General features: G+C 52.9%; 1 protein-coding gene across 1 annotated transcript in view; it reads left to right on the forward strand.

Annotated features, from left to right (window-relative positions):
• NIPAL3 (NIPA like domain containing 3) overlaps window positions 1-18,433 on the forward strand; it is a 49,604-nt gene continuing 31,171 nt past the window's right edge. Inside the window, exons 1-2 of the mRNA XM_062190636.1 lie at window positions 1-265; window positions 3,028-3,340. Of these exons, the coding sequence (XP_062046620.1) occupies window positions 3,248-3,340 (93 nt within the window). The 5' untranslated portion in view covers window positions 1-265; window positions 3,028-3,247. The remainder of the gene's footprint in view (window positions 266-3,027; window positions 3,341-18,433) is intronic.

An 18,433-nucleotide genomic window follows, 5' to 3' on the forward strand; every position in this document is an offset into this window, starting at 1 on the left:
AGCAAGCTTTGCAGGGCAGCCAATGACCAGGGGATGTCCCGCCCCCCTCCTCCTCGCAGCCACTCGCCTGCGCGAAATCCCTGCCAGCTTTTGACTGGCGGGAAGCTTGGCAAATCAAATCGCGGCTTCTGCCAGCAAAACACTGCAGCCGCTGGCAGCTCCGAGTTAGGAAGGAATTCGGGAGGCTGTGCCTCCGGGTTGCGCGGAGCGTCCAAGTCATGTCTCAGAAACCCCTGATAGGCGGACCTTAGGGGAAACGCTGCCGGTGAGTCGCGATTCCGACTTGGGGTGGGGACCGGGCGCTGCCATTCAGCCTTCGTTTGCTGTGTACTTAGCATTTCACCCCCTCCCCTAGTCTCAAAACCCTGCCTCTGGCTGTCACCAGCCTTGTCGCCTAGGGTCCGCTTGCCTCCTTTCCAATTTTCGGGTCCCACGTTGCCGTAGTGTAGACGACGCTGGGCTTTCCCGAATCGGGAAGTGAAACGCAAGCGCCTGGCCACGCCAAGCCGGCTCAGGCGGTCTGGCAGTAGCGGACGGTGGGGCGAGCAGGTGGACAGGGAGATGCCGGCCGCTGGAACAGAGGTGCTGTCTCCCCGAGGTGTGGAAGTCCCAGCTCAGTGAGAGTTAACCCCCGAGAGAGCCAAAGCCTAGGAAAAGGCCAGCGCGCCCCTGACATCCACCAGCCAGGATCGTCAGGTGGTGGGAAAGAACCTGCCTTATCTATCGTCCTCAGTGACAGCCAAGTTCTAATCCAGACGGTGCTCTTGGGGGCTCTGAGCCCGGGCTTACTGATCAGTAAAACCTGCTCTGTTTGATGGTGATGTCATTCATTGAGATAGGGCTGGGGGTGGAGAGGAAGCTGGCACCTCCTGGATTCTCTTTCCTCTCTCGGGTTCCCTGTGTTCCAGCCGTGGGGAGTCTGCTTGTCCCCCGGGCATATGTGAGTCCTGGAAAAGCGCTTTGAAGTCGGGAGAAGAGAGTCACCAGGCAGAGTGTGGGCCTTATAGGGAGTCCAGCTTGCAAGGAGTGGCTCGGAGGCCCTGAGCTCCTGAGGCCAAGGGGAAGCTGCTTCTTGAAAGCACATTAAACCACTCCCCCCAAAAAGCCAAACCAGAGCACCAGCTGGCTTGCAGGAGCTTGGGAGGCCTCCATTCCCAGCAGCCCCTGGCCTGTCCCCGGGCCTGTTTGCCTTCCCTGCGGTCCTGTGGGTGGGGCTGGGTGTATGTGTTTGTTGTGGCTGTGCAGTGAGTGGGTGGTTGATGAGGCCTGAGTAAGGCATTCTTGATGTGAAGTGACCACAGCACACCCGGCACTTACCCGGCTGCTTTCAGCCGGGCAGTGGTGTGTATGGAAGTCACTGGGCCAGGCTCTGGGCGCTGTCTCGGGAGGGTGCAACGGAACGGGGGACTCAGCAAAACACCTTCCTGGCGTTTGCCTCTGCGGCCCCTTGGGCTCCAGCTGAAATGCCTCCCAGGGGCTCTCAGCAAAGAGCCCTGCGCCACTCTCCCTAAGACCCAGATTAAAAATGCCAAGCAGCCTGCAGAGCGGCAGCACAGTGATGTTTCCCACGGGCACATAAAAGCAGCGTGAGGACCTTCATCTTGCATCCACACACGCACAGGGTTTCGCAGCAGGAAGTCCGGCCGTGGGCTGTGCGTTGTGCAGTTAGGAGCCGATGAGCACCTCGCAGGTGGATACGGCCTCATCCGGGGGCCCCTGGCGAAGCGAGCCCTGAGCCAGTGGTCTTGGTGGCTGCCCCTGTGCTGAGCCTGCAGCTACTGTCTCCTCTGGACTGCACGTGGTGTCCCTAGCGGATGTGTGTGCTCTGCCACCGGGAGCCAGAATTCCTGGGCCCACAGCCTGACAGCAGAGGGACTGGGAGACCTGGGGGGGGGGGGGGTTTGGAGGATTTTGGCAGGGCCTGGCAGTCTGTCTCTGGGGCAGACACTGAGCCCTGGGGAAGCACTTGTTGGGGAATGCAAAAGAAAGGCGTATGCATGGGTGAGTTAAATAATTAAGCTGGAAGAATCAAATTAACTGCTGCTGCTCATTGCCCGCGTGCATTGTACATGCCTTATTGCATCAAGTTCTCGCAAGAGTCCTGAAGGGTAGGGACGTTATTAGCCGTACATTACAGCTGAGCAAACTGCTCACAAGTTAAACAGCCTGACCAAGGTGAAAACATAGCATACGGCAGATGAAAAGTACCTTATCTTTATATAGTTATATCATATCTTAATATATTTTCCTATTTATACCATATTTTATATTAATTGTATCAAAATAGATGTGTAGGTTAAGAATATGTAGAATCCAAATTTGCACTATTATTATTTTTTTAAATGATAACACTTCAAAGAAACCCTTAGCACTTGTAGGGTTTGGGTCATCCTTCCTAGAACACCAGGGGCACCCTTTCTCTTTCTATTCTATTTGGTAGAAAAGTTTGAGAAGTGCTGAAAACACCCGTCTGTTGAGGTTGACAGGGATTACCATCATTGCTGAGTTTCTGTGAGGCCACATTATCAACCCACTTTACAGGCAAAGCCACTGAGTCTCCAAGAGGCACAGTGAGATCTGGCCACACGGTGATCTGCTCCTCCTCCCAGGACCTCCCGCATGCCAGGCCGACGCTGGCTGCAGCCCGGTTCTTCCGTCTTCCATAGACGTGGCTTTTTTCCTCATTCTTTCCAAGTTAAGCCCCACGTAGTTCCCTTCTGCTGGTTGTGGGATGGCTTTGGAGGCCCCAAAAGGTAGATATTGGCAGTATTCGAAGGGCGTATGGAGAAATAGAGGATTTCAGAGAGGCTGTGATGGGAGGTCGGCAGCCGCGGGCCCAGAGGGACGCTTTGGTGGTCCATGCGTCCTGTCTTTCTAAAGGAGCCCAGAGTCCCGTTAACCTTACAGTGACCATCGTTCTCATGGCCTGGCGTGTTTGGGCCTAGCAGTGCTGTCTTCTCAGGTAACAGAGCTGGGCTCAAGGTCTCACTGCACATGCATTTTTAATGTTCCTCTCCACTACCCTAGAGCGCCACAAGAAGCAGAAAGTGCACCCCTGGCTGCCGGGGAGACTCCCTGGAGGAGGAGGCTGTGCGAATGCCAGACGAGCCTCGAAGGACGCTTCCTGTGTGAGGAAGACATGGTCGGTGGAAGGCGGTGAAGCCACTAGGAGACATGGCTTCCGGCTCGGGCCTCGCGTCGCAGCAGCTCCGCTCTGAGCCAGGTGTGCGCCACTAGAACAGCGGCCATGGACGGAGCCCGCGGCCCAGCCCTGCAGGTGCAGCCGCTCCTGCCCACCAGCAGCGCCGCCCCTGTGAGCGAGGGATCCTTCTCCTACAAGGCAAGGGCTTTCTTGGATTGGGCATCTTTATTTTTCTAACAAGAAAGCAACCCTGGGTGGTTTGGGCTAACAGGTATGACCAGGGTCTCTATGTCTACGGCTAGCAGAGCCAGGCAGGCCCTCCACGTAGATGGGCCAGTGTATAATCAAAAGAAAAGAAATTCACATTAAAGTTAAACAAAAAAAGTAAAATAAAAACAAGGAGGTAGAGAAACATATTAAAAGGAGGAACAGAAGGGCAGCTTTGAGCCCGGCAGTTAAGACACTTGTATCGCACGTTGTAGTGCCGGCTTTGCTCCCTGGCTCCGGCTTCCTGCTGGTGCACACCCGAGGAGGCAGCAGTCATGACCCCAGTAATTGGCCTCCAGGTGCCCATGTGGGAAACTTGGATTGCGCTCTGGACTCTGGGCTTCAAACCCTGACATTGTGGGCATTTGCAGGGGGGACCAGCAAACTGGAGCACACTCTCACACTCTCACGCTCTTTTGCTCTCGCTCTTGCTCTGCCTCTCAAATGAAAAAAAAAAAAATTATGATTTATTTACTTGAAAGTCAGAGTTACAGAGAGAGAGAGAGAGAGAGAGAATCTTCCATCTACTGGTTCACCCCCCAAATGGCCACAGTGGCCAGAGCTGGGTCAGACTGAAGCCAGGAGCTTCATCCAGGTCTCCCCTGTGGGTGCAGGGGCCCAAGCACTTGGGCCATCTTCTGCTGCTTTCCCAGATGCATTAGCAGGAAGCTGGATTGGAATTGGAGCAACTGGGACTTGAACCAGTGCCCATCCCATATGGGATACTGGTATTGCAGGCAGCAGCTTAACCAGCCACACCACAATGCTGGCCCCCCAAAACTTTTTTTAAAGGTCAGGAGGAACAAAGAAGAATGCATTCCCGCTTAGAAGATTCGATTTTTAAAAAGCATCGACTCCGTTACTGGGAGATAATCTTTGTTCATGTTTCGTGTTGGAGATAATCTTTTTTGATGTCTTCTCCTTATCTTGGTATGGTGTTACAGATACAGAATCACAGTATACATAACATCGTAGGTTTTGGTTACTTCACTCAGCCTGACGTGTAGAATATCTCCCCGTGGCGTTGAGGAGTGACCGGCGACTCTGGAGCTTCTGCCCCGGGTTTGCTCAGATCCCCTAGCGCTGGATATGCAAGTTGCTTCTCATCTGGAGGACTGGGTGAACCTTAGTGCACATCTCTGATTAGTTCCTGAGATATAATCATTCAGATGCAACGAATAGGTCAAAGGGAATGAAAGTCTTTAATAAGGGATTTGGAACATCAAACTGACATATTCCTAAGTAGCTCTCGAGGCGGCCCCCGGAGACTCGGATGTATTTAGAGTCAGCTTTTCTGCTGGGTTAATGAGACGGAGAGCACATCAGAGCCGTAGGAGATCTCAGCCATCACCTCACCAAAGCCCCTGGTTTTTCGGATTGGGAAAGTGAGACTGAGAGAGGGAGAAGGTAGCATGTGGAGAGGCACAGCTGGAGCTGTTACTAGTTGTGGTGATAACTATGGTCATAGCAATAATGACTAAGGTCGATGAAGCTTTTGTATTGTTCTGAGTTCTCCACGTGCATTTTCTTGGGTAATCTTCGTGATAACACTACAACATAAGTGTAGTTTTCCTCATCTGAAAGATGGGGGCAGTAATAGTACAGTGACCCACCAACGATGGCCAATGTTGAACAAGTACTTGCTGTTACCATTTTAAAAAAAAATTTCCACGTTAGAAACAAGGAAAGTGAGATACAGAGATGTTATCTAATGTTTTCAACTGGCCTGACAAGTAGATTGTAAAACCAGAATTTAAGCCCAGATCAGAGGGACCAGCACTGTGGTACTGTGAATGAAGCTGCCACTTGGAATACTGGTATCCGATATCAGAGAGCTGGTTTCTGAGTCCCAGGCTCCACTTTCAATCCAGCTCCCTGCTGATGTACCTGGGAAGGTAGCAGAAGGTGGCCCAAGTACTTGGGCCCCTGCTACTCATGTGGGAGACCCATGTGGAGTCTGCCCCAGTCCTGTCGTTTGGGGAATGAACCATCAGGTGGAAGATCTCTCTGTGTCTCTCCCTCTCTCTCTGTTGCTGAGTCTTCCAAATTAATAAATAATCCTTAAAAAGTAATAGATAAATAAACCCAGGTCAGACGGACTGCAGAATGCCTGGTCCTGCCCACTGCGCTACACTGCCTCTGTCACCCCAGTGTGCCAGGGCAAGAGGAGAAAAACAGAGGGACACTGGGTACTGTTAACTGCCAATTGGCTAGGCAGAATAGATGTGTATGGATGTGTATGGAGATCGTAAACACTCTTCTGCAACTGGGCCCTGACATTCACAGCAGACTCTGTCCAACCAAGGAAGCCGGGAAGTTCCTGTCCAAAGCCAGGTCAGTTTTAGAGCTGACGTGATGTGCTTTGCTCAGCATCCGGCTCGTGCCCCTCGACTGGTTTTCCATGAAAGCCTGTGCTTTCCCCCATGTGTGGCTGCTGCTGGGTCTGCCAGGGCTGTGGCAGGGACACTGTAGACTGGAGCCTGGGAGCCCTGGGTTCTTAACCCGGCTCTGCCGTGACTGGCTGTGTGACCTCACGCAAGTCCTGTCCCTTCTCTAGGCCTCGGTCTCCAGCTCTATAAAGTGAAAGGGTGGAATTTATGGACAGTGCCCAGCAGTGGCTGGCCACCAGGAACACCTGGGTGGTTCTGTAAAAAGACAGATTTCTAGTCCTGGGCCTCCTCTCTCTCTCTCTCTTTCTCTCTCTCTCTCTCTCTCAGATAAAGTATCTTCTCCTTTCTCCCCACTTCCCCCATCCCTCTTCCCCTGCAAACTATGGTTTAGCATATCCAGGCTGGCCATCTAGAATTTGCATTTTATAAACCTCTTAAGGTGAGTCAGACAAGCAGCCAGGTGTGGGAATGTCTGGGCCAGATCCACTAAACGCCCTTCCTGCCCCCACCCCTATCATCCCGAGATCCAGGTCTGCAGCCATCATGTCTTAGGTGCCATGTGCTTCAGAGTGCATGATTCAAGCTACATCGGGGGCAAGTCAGAAACCATTTGTCATTTATTTGTTTGAAACTCAGAGACACCAGGGGCCAGTGCTGCGGCTCACTTGGTTAATCCTCCGCCTGCGGCGCCAGCATCCCATATGGGCACTGAGTTCTAGTCCCGGTTGCTCCTCTTCTAGTCCGGTCTCTGCTGTGGCCTGGGAGGGCAGTGCTTGGGCCCTGCACCCGCATGGGAGACCAGGAGGAAGCACCTGGCTCCTGGCTTCGGATTGGCACAGACCATTGCGGCCATTTTGAGGGTGAAGCAACGGAAGGAAGACCTTTCTGTCTCTCTCTCACTGTCTGTAACTCTACCTGTCAAATAATAAATAAAAAACTTTAAAAAAAAAAAAAGAAGGCCGGCGCCGTGGCTCAATAAGCTAATCCTCCGCCTTGCAGCGCCGGCACACTGGGTTCTAGTCCCGGTCAGGGTGCCGGATTCTGTCCCGGTTGCCCCTCTTCCAGGCCAGCTCTCTGCTGTGGCCCGGGAGTGCAGTGGAGGATGGCCCAAGTGCTTGGGCCCTGCACCCATGGGAGACCAGAAGAAGCACCTGGCTCCTGCCTTCGGATCAGTGCGGTGCGCCGGCCGCGGCGGCCATTGGAGGGTGAACCAACAGCAAAGGAAGACCTTTCTCTCTCTCTCTCTCTCACTGTCCACTCTGCCTGTCAGAAAGAAAGAAAGAAAGAAAGAAAGAAAGAAAGAAAGAAAGAAAGAAAGAAAGAAAGAAAGAAAGAAAGACAAACTCAGAGAGACCGACACAGAGCTCCTGTCTGCGAGCTCCTGTCTGCTGGTTCATTCCCCAGTGTTAGCAACAGTCAGGGCTAAGCCAGGCTGAAGCCAGGAGCTGGTAATATAATCCATATATCCAGCATGGGTGGCGGGGGCCCAAGTCCTTGAGCCATCACCTGCTGCCTCTCGGTGCGCATGAGCAGGGAGCTGGAATTGGAAGCAGAATTGAGACTCAAACTCAGGCTCTCTGACACAGGCTGCAGGTGTCTATTTGCTACTATGCCAAATGCCTACCACAGAAAACATTTTTCTTAACATTTCTATTGAATGATAGCATGCAAATAGAAAAACATGCAAATCATAAGCACTAGATGTACATTTTAACTGAGAGTGCACACGTGTAACTAGCGTCCAAATCAAGAGACAGAACATTAGCAGTACCCAGAGTCTGCTCCCAGCCGCTGCCCTCCCCCATGGCAGGCACCCTCCCATCAGGTCAGAAGGCACAGTGCCAGTGGCACCGTTTGGAGCCCTGGTCAGCCCGGGTGAGCACCTCCAGGGCCTGACGTCTTGAAGAAGATGGACCTGCTTTATTGTGTGAAGCACCAAGAATGTTCCATTCTGCTTTTTGGTATTCAGAGTGTACCACTCTCTGTACTGTCCTGATGGAAGCCGCCATCTGAATTATGCCCAGCTCTCAATGGAAGAAGGTGACTATGTGATGGCATGGGCAGGAGAGTGCCTTGGGGAGACTTTAATTACTCCCATTTCCCAAGAAAAGGAGGTCTCTCTGCCGTGCAAGGCCACACGGAGGAGCAGGCAGAGGCATCAGGAGCAAAGCTGCTCATCATTCTGTCTGTGCTTCCTGTGGGAAAGGCAGGGCAAGACAGGGCAGGGCAGGGCAGAGCAGAGCAGGACGGGACAGGGCAGGGCAGGACTGGGCAGGGCTGGACGGGACAAGGCAGGACTGGACAGGACGGGGCAGGGCAGGACAGGGCAGGACTGGACGGGACAGGGCAGGATGGGCAGGACTGGGCAAGGCTGGACAGGACAGGGCAGGACGGGGCAGGACTGGATGGGACGGGGCAGGACTGGATGGGACGGGGCAGGACTGGATGGGATGGGGCAGGGCAGGACGGGGCAGGACTGGACGGGACAGGGGCAGGGTAGGACGGAGCGGGGCAGGGCAGGACGGGGCAGGATGGGACAGGACTCTAAGCCATGGGAGCTGCCCTTAGTTTTCTGGTCCAGAGCCTGAGGTTGATGTATGGCAGGAGTCTGGATATGATATGTAGTTGGTTTCCTTTTTTATTTATTTATTTATATGGTTATTTGAAAGGCACAGCAAGACAGAAAGAAAGAGAGCTTCCATCTGCTGTTTCACTCCCCAGATGGCTACAACAGGCAGGGCTGGGCCAAGCCAAAGCCAGGAGCCAGAAACTGTATCTGGGTCCCTCACATGGGTGGCAGGGGCCCAAACCCTTGGGCCATCTTCTGCTACTTTCCCAGGTCATTAGCAAGGAGCTGAATGGGAAATGAGGCGGCCAGGACACAAACCAGTGCCCATATGGGATGCCAGCATTACAGGCGGCAGCTTTACCCGCTGTGCCACAATGCAAGCCCCAAGTGTCACCTTCTCCATGAAGCCCATGAAGACCTGGTTAGTTAGGTGCATCCCTTACCCTAAATGTGAGTCACCTTTGGAGCAGCCAGGATGCAGGAATCTGTACGTACCTGCTTGCTGTTCTAAACCCAGGTCATCGCTGCGGTTAGTTTAGATAGCGGCTGATGACCAGGCTGTGGCCGTGGTGTGTAAGTAGAGGCTGTGCTTGGGAGACACGAATGCAGCAGGTCTAAACTGAGCTTTCTCAGGATCCCAGTGTCCACCCCCGGCCCCGGCCACTTCTCTGGAAACAGTTCATTTTTTTTGCAGGGTTGTAGGTGGTAAAAGATCAGTTTTTAGATCAGAAAATGTCAGAGCCTGGGGCCAGCCTTGTGGTACAGCAGGTTAAGCTTGCGACACCCACATCCCATATGAACACTGATTCAAGTCCCGGCTGCTTCATCTGATCCAACTCCCTGCTAATACTCCTGGGAGAGCAGTAGAAGATGGCCCAAGTCCTTGGGCCTTTGCACCCACATGGGAGATATGGTTGGATTCCCAGACTCCTGGGTCCTGCCTGGCCTAGCCCCAGCTGTTGTGGGCATTTGTGGGGTGAACCACTGGATGGAAGATCTCTCTCCCTCTCTTTCTCGCTCTTTTTCTCTCTCTCTCTCTCTCAAATAATTAAAATAAATATTTTTCAAAAAATAAGTGTCAGGACCAAAAAAGCCTTTCAAGCTGGTGCTTAGATAATAATAAAATGAACCATGGTAACAGCTAGAATGGTTTAGTACTTATGACACGTGGTGACGTGGCACACTTCACCCTGTTTCCCATAGCATAACCCCGCGAGCCTGTACAGTCAGCTCTGTTTTAGATGTGGAGGCTGGGACCGGCGCTGTGGCGTAGTGGGTAAAGCCACCGTCTGCAGTGCCGGCATCCCATATGGGCGCCAGTTTGAGTCCTGGCTGCTCCACTTCCAATCCAACTCTCTGCTATGGCCGGGGAAAGCAGTAGAAGATGGCCCAAGTCCTTGGTCCCCTGTACCTGCATGGGAGACCCAGAGGAGACTCCTGGCTCCTGACTCTTGGATCCTGGCTTTGGATCGGCACAGCTCCAGCTGTTGCAGCCATCTGGGGAGTGAACCAGCAGATGGAAGACCTCTCTCCCCTTCTCTCTTTCTCTGACTCTCCTTCTCTCTGTGTAACTCTGACTTTCAAGTAAATAAATAATTCTTTTAAAAAAAAAATAGATGTGGAAGCTGAGGCTCAGAAAGTTAGGGCAGTTCCCCTGACCTCACACAGCAAGAAAGTAGCGGCATTGGGGCCACAGCCCACACCTGCTGTCCTCAGAGTCCACGCTGGGGAGCTGCAGCAGAGGAGAAAGGGCTCTTGGGTGGGCTGCCCCTCCCTTTGCTATTTGAGCCCCTTGGAGCCATAGCTAGAGGCCACCGAGCCTGAAGTCCTGCTGCCTGTGTGCAGAGCCTGTGCTGTTGGGAGGTACCCACAGGGCCTGGTCTAAGGCTCAGGTCCGTGTCTCTGAACAGGGCTCTCCTAGGACCACATGCGGTTGCCCTAAACAGAAGGCTCCTGATTGGTGGAGGCCTCACTCCTTCCTCCAAGCAGCTGTGGGTCAGGGAAACCTGTGTGTGGCCCTGGCCCTGCCACTGGCTTGCTTTGTGACTTTGGCTCCCAGAGCAGCCCCACTCCTCCTCTCCTTTCCAGCTCCACCCAGTAAAGCTTCGAGAAGGTTGAGATGGTTAGGAGCCTGAGTAGGTGCCTCAGGACAGTCAGCCCCACGTGACGTCACAGGGTCACAGGGGAAGGCAGGGACCAAAGGTGTTGAGGTGCAGATGCTGGCAGAGCCCCCTCCCCAGGGGGGAGAGGCAGCTCTCACCAGCTGTCCCCCCTCTCCCCCCGCTGGGAACCACCTGCTCCTGTCTGCACCCTTTCTTTGCTTACGGACACAGTTGCTGATTCTAGGGTCGAACCCGTGTTCTAAGTTAGCTGTGCACGAGTCCTCATGAACACTGCTTACTTAAAGTAAGCTCCGTGCGCACCCTGGCGCAGCTCCTGGGGCTCAGGAAGCTGCCCGGGTGCTGCCCTTTCACTTTCATCCCTGGCAGCAGAGCTGGAGACCTGCTTTTCTAAAAGATTTTTTTTTTTAATATTTATTTATTTATTTGAAAGAGTTACACAGAGGAGAGGCAGAGAGAGAGAGAGGTCTTCCATCCGATGGCTCACTCCAATTGGCCACAACGGCTGGAGCTGCACCCATCCGAAGCCAGGAACCAGGAGCTTCCTCTGGGTCTTCAGCGCAGGTGCAGGGGCCCAAGGACTTGGGCCATCTTCTACTGCTTTCCCAGGCCATAGCAGAGAGCTGGATCAGAAGAGGAGCAGCCAGGTCCCGAACCGGCACCCACGTGGGATGCGGGAGCCCCAGGCCAGGGTGTTAACCTGCTGCGCCACAGCACAGGCCCCTCTAAAAGATTTATTTATTTATGTGTGTGTGTGTGTGTACACATTTGAAAGGTGAAGTGACAGGGAGAGAGAAAGATCTTCCATCCACTCATTCACTCTCCAGAAACCTGGAACAGCAGGGCTGGACAAGGCTGAAGCCAGGAGCCAGAAACTGTCTGGTTCTCCCACGTGGGTGGCAAGAACCCAAGCGCTTGGGCCATCGTCAGCTGCCTGCCAAGGGCCTAGCAGGGCTCTGGATGGGAAATGTAGGCGGAGCCGGGACTCCATCCCAAGCGCCCCAATACGGGGTGCAGGGCTTCAAGCTTCACCTGCGGCACCCCAGCTCCCACCCTGGGCTTGTCCACTGTAGGGTTTTCCTTGTCTGGGGTTAGGAGGAGGAAGCTGCTGGCCAGGGTTCTGTGAGGCGCTGTGCCGGGCGCCGGCGGCGGCCTCTTTGCCCGGCTGCGCGCTCGGTGCCGGAGGAGCCATCGGGGCCTCAGGGCGCCTGCGGGCAATTAGCGAGGGCGCAGCCCTGTGAGATGCTGGTGGAAGGGTGTGAATTATGTGGCGCTGTTACTAATCCTGCCCGAGCGTACCCGGTTATTACGCATGGGCATTAATACGCTTGTGGTAACGACTTCTCAAAGAAACCTCAGCAGCCTGTGTCATTAGTGCCAAGGCCGGGATCTTTCATGCCCAACTTGCCGCCTCTGAGGGACCGCTCGGAAACAATGGGGGCAGGCGGAGCTCCAGCGGCCGCCCCCACCGAGGGCAGGTTCCCGCTTCGCTGGGGCGTCTGTTTCTCCGTGAGCTCCTTCCATCCCGCCTCATGCAGGTGTTTGCGGCGCCAACAAAGAGGGCCCGGCGCCGCACCTGCACGGCTTTCGCCTTGCCACACCCTGGAAACCGATGGGAAGAATTGGTTTGGAACCCCCTCAGCTGGGTCTGTGTGGCCACAGGGCAAAGCGGGCCTCTGACACCCTAGTGGGGCCGAGCCCAGAGCGGGGACCTGGCCCCGAGGCAGAATTCCCGCGCTGCAGATCCGAGACGGCGCTGAGAGGTGCGCACCCCCGGCGCCCAGGCCCGCGCTTGGCCGGCGCCGCTCGGGGACCCTCCTCCATGGGTCCGGAGCAGCTGTTCTTGTGGGAACATCCGTGAGGTGCGGGCACTGCCAGCAGGTGGACGTCACTTTTTGCTTGGAGTTTAGGATTTTACAAGAAGGGGAAAAAAAAATCCCAGACAAGATGAGCATCAAGATGGTATCTATTGGAGACACAGGAGGGCCGCCATGCCTGGCCCTCCGTCCCCTGAGCTGATCTTAGTTGACTGGGAGGCCACGGGAGGCCTGATGGCATCTGGCGTCCGCCTCTTAGGCTTCTCGGTTCCACTCCGTTGCCTGCGAGTTTTTAACCCCTGCCAGCCCCTAAGTGTTTCCCATTGCTTGGGCTGGTTTTATTAATCTTCATTTCTAGGTTCCACCCCTCCCGAAATGTTATTGTCTTGTCCCCGTGGCCGCAGCCGAGCGGGTGCCTTCCACGTGGCGGTCCCAGACAGCCTTGGGGATCAGCCAGCCTCTGCTCAGAAGGCAGCTTGGTCTCGCTGAGTCAGAACCCTGGTGGCTCTGGGCTCCTGGGAGAACCCCACGAACTACTGTCTTTGGAGGCTGGCGATCTGCTGCTCACCTCACGCTGAGTTCTGAGGCCAGGGCACTGCAGGGGATCTCAGAAAGTCCGGAAAGAACCCAGCAAGGAGGCACTGTCGTCCCTGCTGGCAGAAGGCCCTTAAAACAGCCCATCTGTGGGGCGGGCTTTGTGACGCAGCAGGCAGAGCCACCCTTGGGTGCCCACATCCTACATTGCGGTGCCTGGCCCAGGTCCCGGCCTCCCATGTGGGAGACCCGGGGAGAATTCCAGGTTTCTACCTTGCATCTGGCTCAGCCCCAGCTGCTGAAGGAATCTGGGGAGTGAGCCAGCAGATGGAGGATCTGTGAGGGTCCCCCCCCCCACCATCTCTCTCCCTATCTCTCTCTGTCTCTCTCTCTCTCTGCCTTTCAAACAACAATAAAGGACATTAAAAGAAAAGTCCCCAGGCAGACTCCTGGGAACACTCGGAGCCTCCTTTGTTCTCCCTTGAAGGTCACAGTGGCTTTGATATATTGTTGGAACCTGAGCCACCGCCCTTCTGTCTCGGCCTGCCCTGGGCTGTTCCTGTAGCTCAGCTGCCAGTGAACTCTCTTCCACACTCACTCCTCCTCGTGGGCCTGGGTGAACCGAGTCTCCCATGAGAGCACTTGCCAGGCGCCGGGTCTTTGCATCCCACTGAGGTCCAAGTCCCTGCTTTGGATCCGCTGGAGGGCAACATTTCCCCAGGGGCTCCCTCTGAGCTTCTAAAGAAATCCCAAGTATTTCCTCATGCATTCTTTTAGCTGACATCTAAGATTTCTTACTACACGTTTAAATATTTGCAAAGCATATAACTTATGACCCATCGAAAGACTGGTATTTCTAAACATGGTTAGGCTATGGTTAGACATGGTTACACACTATGCACTGAAGCTCCTGGAATCTAAAGACCATTGGATACCCACCATCCGCCTTCTGAAAAATATATAGACGAGCTCTTTAAGTCCTGGGAATGTTGTCCCATTCCTTTTTCTCCCTGAATTTGTATTTCCTTCACAATTTTATCTCAAGATTGTATCTACCTTTATTACTTAAAGGTTATAGGATACCAGTCCTACTTCTGTTTAAAGGGAAACTGAAGACAAAGTTCAGCAGAGTTTATTTGAGCAGAAATGAGCCGGGCAGCACGGGGAACCAGCTTGGAGAGCTCCGTGTGAGCAGCGGGCTGTCAGCGGCTGTCAGAGGCTGGCCGCGGAAGCCAGGCACAGAAATGAAGGCTTGGCTCCAGCGAGCCCTTTGTCTTGTTGGGCTGTGAGCTCATGGAAAGTCCCTAGTTCATAATTAGTTGGCTGTTTCTGGTTGGTTAAACTTTTGAGTTTCACTTGTTGATTACATTGCCCTGTTTACATAGGAATCCAAGGCACTGGAGCCATCCCATCCTGATGGCCTTCCGATTTAATTTTTAAAAATATTTCTCTATCAGAAAAGATCTAAAATATGTAATCAAACTTCATTTAAAAAAATTTCTTTGGGGACATTCAGCTCAGCAATTAAAACACCCACCTTCTGTGTTGGGTGCCTGGGTTCAAGTCCCAATTCTGGCTCCTGAGTCCCTGGGAGGCAGCAGTGATGGCTCAAGTAGTTGGGTTCTTGGCACCCATATACGTGTCCTGGATTGAGTTCCCAGCTCTTGGCTCCAGCCGCAGCCATTGCGGACACTTGGGGAGTGAGCCAGTGAGTGAGAGAGCGGGCTTTCTCCCTCTCCCTCTCAGATAAGTCAGTAATTTTTTTTTTAAATGGAACATCAGTGAGGAACCAAAAGCTACTAGAAGGTTATTTATTTTTAAAAGTCTCCTTGGGGCCAGCGCCGCGGCTCAATAGGCTAATCCTCCGCCTTGCGGCGCCGGCACACCGGGTTCTAGTCCTGGTCGGGGCACCAGATTCTGTCCCGGTTGCCCCTCTTCCAGGCCAGCTCTCTGCTGTGGCCCGGGAGTGCAGTGGAGGATGGCCCAAGTGCTTGGGCCCTGCACCCATGGGAGACCAGAAGAAGCACCTGGCTCCTGCCTTCGGATCAGCACGGTGCGCCTGCCGCAGCGCACCAGCCACAGCAGCTATTGGAGAGTGAACCAAGGGCAAAGGAAGACCTTTCTCCTTTCTCTGTGTCTCTCTCTCTCTCTCTCGCTATCCACTCTGCCTGTCAAAAAAAAAAAAAAAGTCTCCTTGGATATAAAGTGTATAAATATTGATTCAATCAAGAGGTCTTTTTTTTTTTAAGTTGGAACATTTAAATAAAAGCAACTAACTAATGCAATATAAAGTTTTACAATAATTACTAGGCAAAAACATTGTATTAAAATGAATATCTGGTACATATTTATCAGCCTCTTCCACTGATTTGTAGTGCTTGCCCATTTCTGTGCTGTAAGTACTCCCACCAGACTGATCTCAAGCCGCTGATGAGATATCATGGGATGCAGAATTGCAAAGAGATGTGCAAAGAATGTGCCACCATTCAGAGGCAATAGATAAAAATAGCCTCTAAAGCGTGTATGATAGTAAAATGGAGTCAGTTAGGAAATGTTGGGCTTGGGGTATTTATTGCCTTTGATTTTAGTATAACCTCTAATTTCAAATGTATATGGATGTCTTAACAACCAGCTTTCAAAAAATCCTGAAAATTTAGCAACTGATTGTGGAACTTGCTTAATCTGGCTCTCGATCTCCGCCGGCCGAGGCCACCATACAATATGGCTGCCAGGTGTTGCCTTGGAGTCCTGGGGAAACAGCTCCGAGGGGCACCGGGGGAGTCTTTCAGGCTGCTCAGGCCCTCCCAAGGTGCCTGCTCTCAGAGCTCAGCAGGACCAGCAGAGCAGGTGTTGGGTTTGTGGACTGGGTTTTGCCAGTCCCCTTCATGGTGCAGGGAGAACAAAAGAACACGAGTTTGGGGTTTCCAGGCAGGTAGCTCAGCCAGGGCTGCTAGAACAGAATCCCATTGGCTGGGTGGCTTGTAAACGCTTAGGTCTCACGATTCCGGGGCCTGGGAGGTCCAAGATCCAGGTCTGGTGAGGATGTCCTCCAGGTTCATAGATGGCACCTCCTCCCTGTGTCCTCGCGTGGTGGAAGGGGTGAGGGAGCTCTCTCGGGTCCGTTTTATAAAGACATTAATCGCATTCCTGAGGGCTCTGCCCTTGTGACCTGATACTTCCCAAAGACCGATGTCTTAGGGGCTGGCAGTGTGGCACAGAGGCTTAAGCCACTGTACAAGATGCTGACATCTCCTATGGGTACCAGTTTGAGTCCCAGCTACTCCACTTCTGATCCAGCTTTCTGCTAATGCACCTGGGAAAACAGCAGAGGATGGTCCACGTGCTCGGGCCCCTGCACCCACGTGGGAGACCCAGAGAAGACTCCTGGCTCCTGGCTTCCATCTGGCCCAGCCCTGGCTGTTACAACCATTTGGGGAGTGAACCAGCTGATGGAAGATCTCCCTCTCTTCCTCTTTCTCTCTCTCTCTCTCTCTCTCTCTGTCTCTGTCTCTCCCCCTCTCTCTCTCCCTCTCTCTTCCTTTCTCTCTCTCTCTATTCCCTCTCTCCCTCCCTCCCCCCCTGAATTAACACTCCAGTATAGGATGTGGGTGACCTTTTGTCCATTTGTTTCTAAGAAAGTGGAGCGGGGCCAACCCGCTCGTGTTTACAAGAAGCTGGACTAATGATAAACTACGTTCCATGAAGTGTTGATTCTTTTCCACTCTTGGCTCCAAGCAACAGAAACTAGCTCTTTTGTAAAAGATGTATTATTTTTTAAAGGGAAAGTGAGAGACAGAGATCAATCATCCATCTACACATTTACTCCCCAAATGGCCATGACAGCTGGGACTGGGCCAGGCTGAAGCCAGGAGCCAGGAACTCCATCCTGATCTCTCACGTGGGTGGCAGGAACCCATGCATTTGAGCCATCATCTGCTACTTGCCCAGGCACATTAGCAGGACACAAACCAGCACCCATATTGGATGCTGATGTTGCAAGTGACAGCTTAACCCCCCATACCACTATACCCGCCCCCAGAAACCAGCTCTTGAACAAAGACAGATTGTGGGGCTACTCCCAGAACCCAGCAGGCTTCAGCAAGGACAGAAGCCACAGTGGCCCCGGGGGTCTGAGAGGCAGAAACTGAAGATTTATCTAGACCTCACCCTGGGCCGAAGTGAGCCAGCCCTTTTTCAACTTCTGTGTTTCTCAGTCTGGGATTTGGATCCCAGAGAAGGTGTTTCTGACTTGCCCAACTTGGCTCAAGCTTGGGTCATCAGCCAGGAGAGGGTGGGGCACCTTGAGGGACAGTCCCAGCAACCCCTTATCCGTGGGCAGTGTTGGGGTCCGTCCTCCCCAGCAAAACCAGGCTGCTGTTACCAGCAGGAAAGGAAAGTGAGTCAAATGTCAGGTGGGTGAGATTCATGGATGCCTACTCCAGGCACCAGTGGCTGGATTCCAGCCTCAGAGTCCTGTAGGTTTGTAGCTGAGTAGGTTTGAAAAGCCTGGCTTGACACAGAGAATCTTCCAAGAGCCTCCAGCACGTGCACCGTGGGCCTCCAAGCGCTGGGTTGAGGACTCACCATTTCCCAAGCTTTTTAGCTACACGGTACTGTTTTGCCCTAATCCCATTAACACATTAACATCTCTGAGCACCCAGCTAGGGAAACTCTGACCTCTCTGCTGTCTCTTTAATCTTAATTAAAATTTTTTTATTTATTTGTTTGAAAGTAGAGACAGAAGCAGAAATTGTCACAGAGAGATCTTCCATCCTCTGAATCACTCTCCAAATGCCCATAGTGACCAGAACTGGGCCAGGCCAAATCAAAGAGCCTGGAATATAATCCAGGTCTCCCACATTAGTGGCAAGGACTCAAGTACTTGAACCATCAACTGCTACCATCCAAGGTGTGCATTAACAGAAAGCTAAAATTGGAAGTGGAGCTGGGACTTGAACCCAGGGACTCTGATAATGAGATGTGTATGTCCTAGTGTCATCCTAACCAATGTGCTTCATAACTACCCCTCCAGTGACCTTAAAAAATGTCTTTATTTATTTGAAAGAGTTGCAAAGAGATAAAAAGAGGAGAGAGAGACATCTTCCTTCTGCTGGTTCACTCTCTGGGTGGCCACAGTAGCCAGCACTAGGCCAGGTTGAAGCCAGGACCATGGAACTCAATCCAAGTCTCCCACATGGGTGGCAGGGATTCAAATACTTGGGCCATCTTCTGCTGCTTTTTGAGTGCTGGCCATTAGCAGGGAGCTGGATCAGAAGTGGAGCAGCCAGAACTCACACAAGCACCCATGTGGGATGCCGGCATTGCTTGCAGCAGCTTAACCCGCTATACCACAGTACCAGCCCCACTTTCTTTCTTCCTTTTTTTTTTTTTTCTAAGACTTATTTATTTGATAGTTGGACTTACAGAGAAAAGGAGAGAGAGAGGGAGAGAGAGACCAGTGGCCCTTTTAAATCCACAGGAAGGGCAGGGTTTCTGCCTGCAGGTGGCTTTATTCTGCCTTCATGTCCGCGAGGTGAATCAGGGTTAGTTTGGGGTCTGGCATGTCATTCCCTTGGCATCTGTTGATATCCTGG

The sequence above is a fragment of the Lepus europaeus genome, chromosome 5 (assembly GCF_033115175.1).
Source record: "Lepus europaeus isolate LE1 chromosome 5, mLepTim1.pri, whole genome shotgun sequence".
NCBI lineage: Eukaryota > Metazoa > Chordata > Mammalia > Lagomorpha > Leporidae > Lepus > Lepus europaeus.